The 6,497-nt window shown below is 41.0% G+C and overlaps 1 protein-coding gene across 1 annotated transcript; it reads right to left on the reverse strand.

The window, feature by feature from the left end:
• Positions 1-993: 993 nt before the first annotated feature.
• On the reverse strand, positions 994-2,999 carry LOC140938421 (uncharacterized). The gene is made up of 2 exons (XM_073387906.1): positions 2,847-2,999; positions 994-1,314 (listed from the first exon to the last, which is right to left on the reverse strand). Exons 1-2 carry the CDS (start codon positions 2,997-2,999, stop codon positions 994-996), a joined length of 474 nt encoding a protein of 157 aa, XP_073244007.1.
• Between the last annotated feature and the right edge of the window lie 3,498 nt (positions 3,000-6,497).

The following is a 6,497-nucleotide window of genomic DNA, read 5'->3' on the forward strand; positions in this document are numbered from 1 at the left end:
TTGGCCTTCAGAGCAGACAAGACTCGCTTGTCGGCACTAAAGTCCAACTTAATGTTCAGCCTGTCAACAACAGAGTCAATGCAGTTAAAATCACCACCTAAAACCAAAGATCCTTGAGACAGAAAGGTGTGGATATTTTCAAAGAAAACTCTGTGATCGGAAACGGTGTTTGTGGTGTTTGAGCATAAAGGCTGACTAAATTAAAATTAACAGAATCTATCTCAACAAGGATGCTTAAAATTCTACCGTCAAAGTAATGTAGGTAATGAATTATTTTCCCCGCAAAATTAGGAGAAAAGAGAAACGCTACCCCTGCAGACTTACCTACACCAAATGACCACAAACACTTGCCTTTCCACTTGTTCGCAAATAAATCGGCCGATCTCTTACAAGAGACACGTGTCTCCTGAAGAAACTAAACATCATAATGTAAATGCTCAAGCTCATGAAGAAATGAATCCCACTTGCGAGCCGAGGCTAAGCCCCAGAGATTTAGACTGAGAAGTTTAAGTGCCATATTGAAATAGAGAAAAATAAGGATTAGCCCCTATCACTACTATGGCTGCAGCTCTGCCTCTTGTACTTCTTCCTATCAACCACCTTCTAAGCCTCATCTTAGTCAGAACTGTGATCGGAGCGTCGGTGACTGGGGTAGTAATCCCGGTAAGAACGAGAGTGGCAATAATACTCCCGGTTACGCTCATAATCGCGATCATGGTCGCGCACCTGAGGCCGATCCCGGTCCGGATCTTGACAGTGATCCCCACGACGGTCTCACTCTTGATCCCGTTCCCTCTCAGGGTCACGCTCAGGCTTGCGATCACATGAAGACTCGCGCAAATGCTTCTTAGAGGACCTTTCTTTAACCTTTACCTTTTCCTTTGAGGGGGACTGCTTCTTCGCTTCTGGGGAGGTCTGGTCCATCTCTCAGGGGGTGCTCCTTCTTCTCTCTCGGGAGGGACTCTGACAAAGGGGAGTTGAGCTTGTCTGCGTCTATAACTTCTTCTCTGACACGGATTTCCTGGTCCGCGTGGCCTGTTGGCTCCTGGGAGGGAGATCCTTCAGGTCAGCAGACCTTCCATCAACAATCTCAGCATGCGTAGCAGCTCCAAGGACAGGGGGGAGCATGTTAGCACTGTAAAACACAAAGGGGCAGGCAGCCAGATCATGTGAAGACTCCAAACACACGGAGCACCGGCGAGGTTCCTTACAATTACTACTACGGTGCCCTGGCTTCTTGCAACTGTAGCACCGAAGTGCAGAGCAAGACCGGGCCATGTGACCTTCCAAGCTGCACCTACGACAGGTGCGCGGCTGGAATGCGTAAAAGAACAACCGTCTTTATAATTATTTAAGTAAACTAGAAATTCTATGTGATAATAAATTTGGCTTCAGGAAAAATCATTCAACTTCGTTAGCATTGATTGACCTATATGAAAAAATCTCCCTTGCTCTTGATCGCAATGAACATGACGTTGGCGTTTTCCTTGATCTTTCTAAGGCCTTTCATACCGTAGATCATAATATTCTGCTTGACAAACTTGAACACTATGGTATATGTGGCTTGGCTCTGGAGTGGGTTAGAAGCTACCTCTCCAAAAGGTTGCAATTCGTTCAATTTAAAGGTCAATGCTCCTCTCCACAAACTATCTGCTGTGGTGTCCCCCAGGGATCCATTTTGGGACCCTTGTTTTTCTTGCTCTATATTAATGATGTAAATAACGTATCAACGCTAGTCGAGCTGATTTTATTCGCTGATGATATTTATTTATGTCCCATAAAGATCCTGTCTACCTGGCAGCCTCACTCAATTCCGGACTTAATAAATTATCCACTTGGTTTAAGGCAAACAAACTCTCCTTAAACCTAGACAGAAAAGGTATCATTTTCCAATGCAAATATGCATAAATGAACAGAGAATCGAACAGGTTAAGGAAACGGTCTTCCTCTGTGTAGTCCTTGATGCACATTTCTCAAGTAGCTCGTAAAATCTCGAAATCAATAGGAGTCATTAATAGAGCTAGATTTTTTCTATCTTAACCCTGTCTAAAAACTCTTTATTATTGTTTAGTGTATCCTTATCTTCATTATTGTATTATTGTCTGGGGATCTACCAACAAAACCAATCTTCGCCGTCTTGTCTCTGCAAAAGCGAGTTATCAGAATTATTTCTAAATCAACTTTCAATTCTCATTTAGACCCTATTTTCAAAGAATTAGAGCTATTAAACCTTTCCAATAGTAGACAACTAGAATTGGGTAAACTTATGTTTTCTCTTAAACATTCTCTTTTGCCTTCAAAGTTCAACAATTATTTTTCTTTAAACAAACAAGTCCATAGCTATGCCACTAGATACGTGAACGATTTTCACCTTCCTTTTTGTAGAACAAACCTTCATAAATTTTCTGTCAGTTTCCAAGGACCTGCCTATTATAACTCTATAGAAAATGATATTAAAGAATCTAATTCTCTCCACTTATTCAAAACGAAATTGAAAAAAAAATTATATATGAATTATTAGTTTTAAATCTTGTAGTAAATAGTTATCTTTCTTCACATGTCTGATATTATTTTTATACTTATTGTTACATGTACCATACTTTACATTTTGTCAACTCAGTCTATGTAATTAGTTAATTTATACTTACCTTCATTGTATTTTTACTTTCGATCCTGGCCTTACTGTTACTGTTAACTTTATTTTTACTCTGACAGAACCCAATGTCTATAAGCCTGATGGTTTCTTTTTGGGCTTCCTCGGCACTTTCATTTGCTTTTGTGTAACTGTCTTGTTTTATCGTTACTTGTATTTTGTGGTAAATCAAATAAAGTTACAAGTACACAACCTCACCAGCGATGTAAGCTGCAGAGGGGATTGGTTTCTTTAAGCACAGTGCGGTATGAATGCCATTGCTGATCGTCAAAGAAATCTTATCACGACGAAAGGACAGGACAGCACCATAGGCAGTACCATAGGCGTACAAGCAACCGATGATCATTACAGAAACGCGCCCATTCATAAATGTTGATCGTGAAAATGCAAATGAGAGCAAAAGTTAACACAGAGCTTGCGTAACTTAATGGAGGACCGTCAACAAAACTGTTAATGATGAAATCTACCGTGCATGTTGCATTGTTCTTGCCCAGATGAGTGAGATGAGGTGGTAAAAAGCGAAAACAATAGGAGGATTATCTTAATTACTCTGTATTGTTACAAAGTCACTCAGTTTTAACATTCAATTTGCACTCTTAATCCGCCGACTTTTTAAACTAAGTATAAGATTACAGGTTCCAGAGGTTTCTTTTTCTTATCTAATTCCTGAAAGTTCGCGACAAAGGGTCAAAAACAAAAAAATAACCAGCAACGATCATAATTTGCAGATTTCTCTTTCAATATTTCTCAATGCTTTGAATATGACCAAATGAAGTCTTCTAGAATTCAGAATTAATTTACCTCACTTTATTCTATGGATTTACAACAACTTACATAAAATTTGCAATCACTTGCGCTCGCGAAGCTTTCGAACTTGGCAACATTTTGTGGCGATACAGAACGTTGAATCAATATGGCGTAATCTTGAGGTTTTCGAGGGATAAAACCACAAAGTACTTTAATGCTGTCATTTCTGTGATGAATTTTTACTCTACTTTTCACTTTTGTATTTTAAAGAACGATACACAAGCAAACAGTTCGTTGTTTTAACCTTTCTGCTCGATCAAGCCAGTGATTGGAAACAAGCAATGAACAACCTTGTACCCAAGTCCCATTGACTAAGTAACCATAGAGACAATAAACAAATTTATAAAGCGTCATTTGTTTGATATCTCCTAAATTGCTTCCCATACGACGAGTTACAATGTCTTTTGAAATTGGAAAGAGGAAGACCGTTGGTATGTTTGTACCATTCTTACATGTGAAAAAGATGGATATAGCGTTACGTTTGATGGATGGAGTCGAAAGTTTGATACCGTTCTCGCTCCTGCATTTGTTCGCCTGCGCTCTACGATTGACAGTCGGAAGAGGAAGCCTTGGACTCCAAGCATAAATTTCAACAAGCTCCTACCAGATGACGAGATATCAATCGATGTCGAGGGTTCCAGAAAGCAAGCTTTGGTACGAGTAGTGGATCCCTTCCGTGAGCAGCTGACCATTGAATGTGAAAGCGTTTACCTGACTGTTGCTTTCAGTGATGTACCTTCAGTGATGTGGTCAAACAAAAAAGACCTGCTGCTTCACACGTCATTACAATATCCAAACCAGCGCCAACACCACCACAAGTGCCGATCCCTGTGAGTTCTACAGCTCCGCAGTTCATGGCCATTGTCTGCCCCGATGGTACTGAAATGGGCTGTGGAGATCTCGTGAACCTCCCACCAAATGCGACAGATGTTTTTCTTGTCCTGGAGGTTCATCAAGAAGAGATGAGTGGTGACTTACTCATTAACGCTCAAAAGTGTTAGCTATCAGATGGTGTCGCTGTTCGCAGTTCATCCAACTTCAGGCGGACCTGTCCAGTATCCGAATTGTACAAGCTTCAAAACACTAAATTTTCGCCTCACTTGGAAAAGGAAGTACTGGAAGGACCTGCCACGATAAACAGACTCGCACTGAAGGAAACGACCATCATCATCAGACCATGATTTCACAAAAGACAACACGGGACGATAGAGGATAATACAGCCACAGGATTTGTTTGAGCCAGGAGACACCACAGACAGATAACCAGAAGAACGAAACCAAGACGACACTCCACATCACTCACACAGTGCACCTCCTGGAGGCACACAATATCAGGGACAACAGAAAGAGCCTGCAACCATTGAAGGAGGCGCAACTGTTTGTCGGAACCTCTGATACCATTGGTGTTAAGAGTAATAATGGAAACTGTCATTTTAGGAGTGTTTAGAGGACTGACGGTGGGGACCACCCGCTTTAAACAAGGTCTCATCTGCGGCAGCCCGAACGGCTGCAGAAAGACCCTTACAAGTAAGAGTGAGGGAAGGCTTTGTCTTCCACCGAAGAGCTGGGCCCTGCACGACAGAGAGTCGAGTACCCGCATTGGCGACCTCCTCCGAGACCACTACATCCTCCCAAGATGGGGAAAGGTCATCACTAGAACCGTCATCATTAGCTGGCCGTTTGCTTCCTTTGACATTCATAGTCCATTTCAGCCGAACCGGCAATACCAGAATTCTCAGAGACCATTTTAGGGGGAGCAACAGAAGCACCATTTATTTGTTTTAAGGTACTTTCACATTTTGCTCATTATTAATACTAATGTTGTTTAAAGTACTTTCACTAACATTATCAACATTGACATCACCACTCTGCTTTGGAATTACACCACTATCAAAGCCACTAGCATCACAAAGACTGTGCTCAACAGCACTTTCACACCCAGCATCATTGCTACTCGGAGTGGAGTCAGAACTCTCACAACCATCTCCCATAGCAGGCTCATCTTCACCTCCGCAATCAGCCTCATCCTCAGACTCCTAACCGGAAGACGAGGAAGAGACAGCAGAGAGAGCATCAGCAAAAACCTGACTATCCAACTCATGAAGCTGATTATCCCGCAGGTCCTCAGCAGAAGAGGCATTCTTCGATTCATTTTGAAGGATTTTAACTCTGAGTACAATAATTTACTTAAAAAGGCAGGAACTGCAAACCTTAAGGACAAGCGTTTACAAAACATACTTCTTACCATTTTTAAATGTCTTCATTTTTCCGATTATCCAAGATATTTAAAAGACATGTTTTGCTTACGCTCTAGCACCTATTTTTTAAGAGGAAATAATATGCTCTGTTTGCCTAAACCATGGACGACTTCTTATGGTATCAATTCCTTTAGTTACTTAGCAGCAACATCTTGGAATTCTCTTCCTGACCATCACCACACTATTTCTGATTTTACTTCTTTTCGACGACTGATATCTACAGGGAACAATAATTTACTTAAAAGGGCAGGAACTGCAAACCTTTCTACATCAAGATAATTTCCAAGTTAGTTGTCTAGGTAGTTAGTTATCTTATTTGTTATATAGAATTAACTTTTTATTATAATTATTTATTAATGTTGTTGGCTCGAAGATATTAGTACTTGAGTGCTACACTGTAAATTCGAGGGTAAATAAAGTTTATTGATTGATTGATAGTTTCCTTATGGTGACATACGGCACAAGAATCAACCCCCAGGAATAAAGGGAGTCCCAGACTTTGATTCCCCTCAGGGTGATCAAACACAGGAGGTCATTCTTGCAATTCTCAGTAAGATAGTCGCAAACACCTAGCCAGTGTTTGCTCATACTAAAATCAGAACTTACATAGGATGACCAGCCCCAATGTAGTCTGGGGCGGGTCACCTCAGACTTAAGAAAAGCTTCATAACATTCTTTAGAGCTATACGTGAAGGCAGCCTGTTTATGTACTTGAGCATTAAGGTCAGTAATAGCACGTAATATGCAGTCGTAGAACTTGGTCGGGGTCAAAGCACTAG

Source organism: Porites lutea, chromosome 5 (assembly GCF_958299795.1).
Source record: "Porites lutea chromosome 5, jaPorLute2.1, whole genome shotgun sequence".
Lineage (NCBI taxonomy): Eukaryota > Metazoa > Cnidaria > Anthozoa > Scleractinia > Poritidae > Porites > Porites lutea.

Bases quoted from the DNA above. Each gene is read 5' to 3' on its own strand.
- LOC140938421 (XM_073387906.1), bottom strand. From the start codon at position 2,999: ATGATCATCGGTTGCTTGTACGCCTATGGTACTGCCTATGGTGCTGTC. The intron at 1,315-2,846 runs GTTGTGTACTTG...TACGCATTCCAG, and splicing joins CAGCTTACATCGCTGGTGAG to CCGCGCACCTGTCGTAGGTG.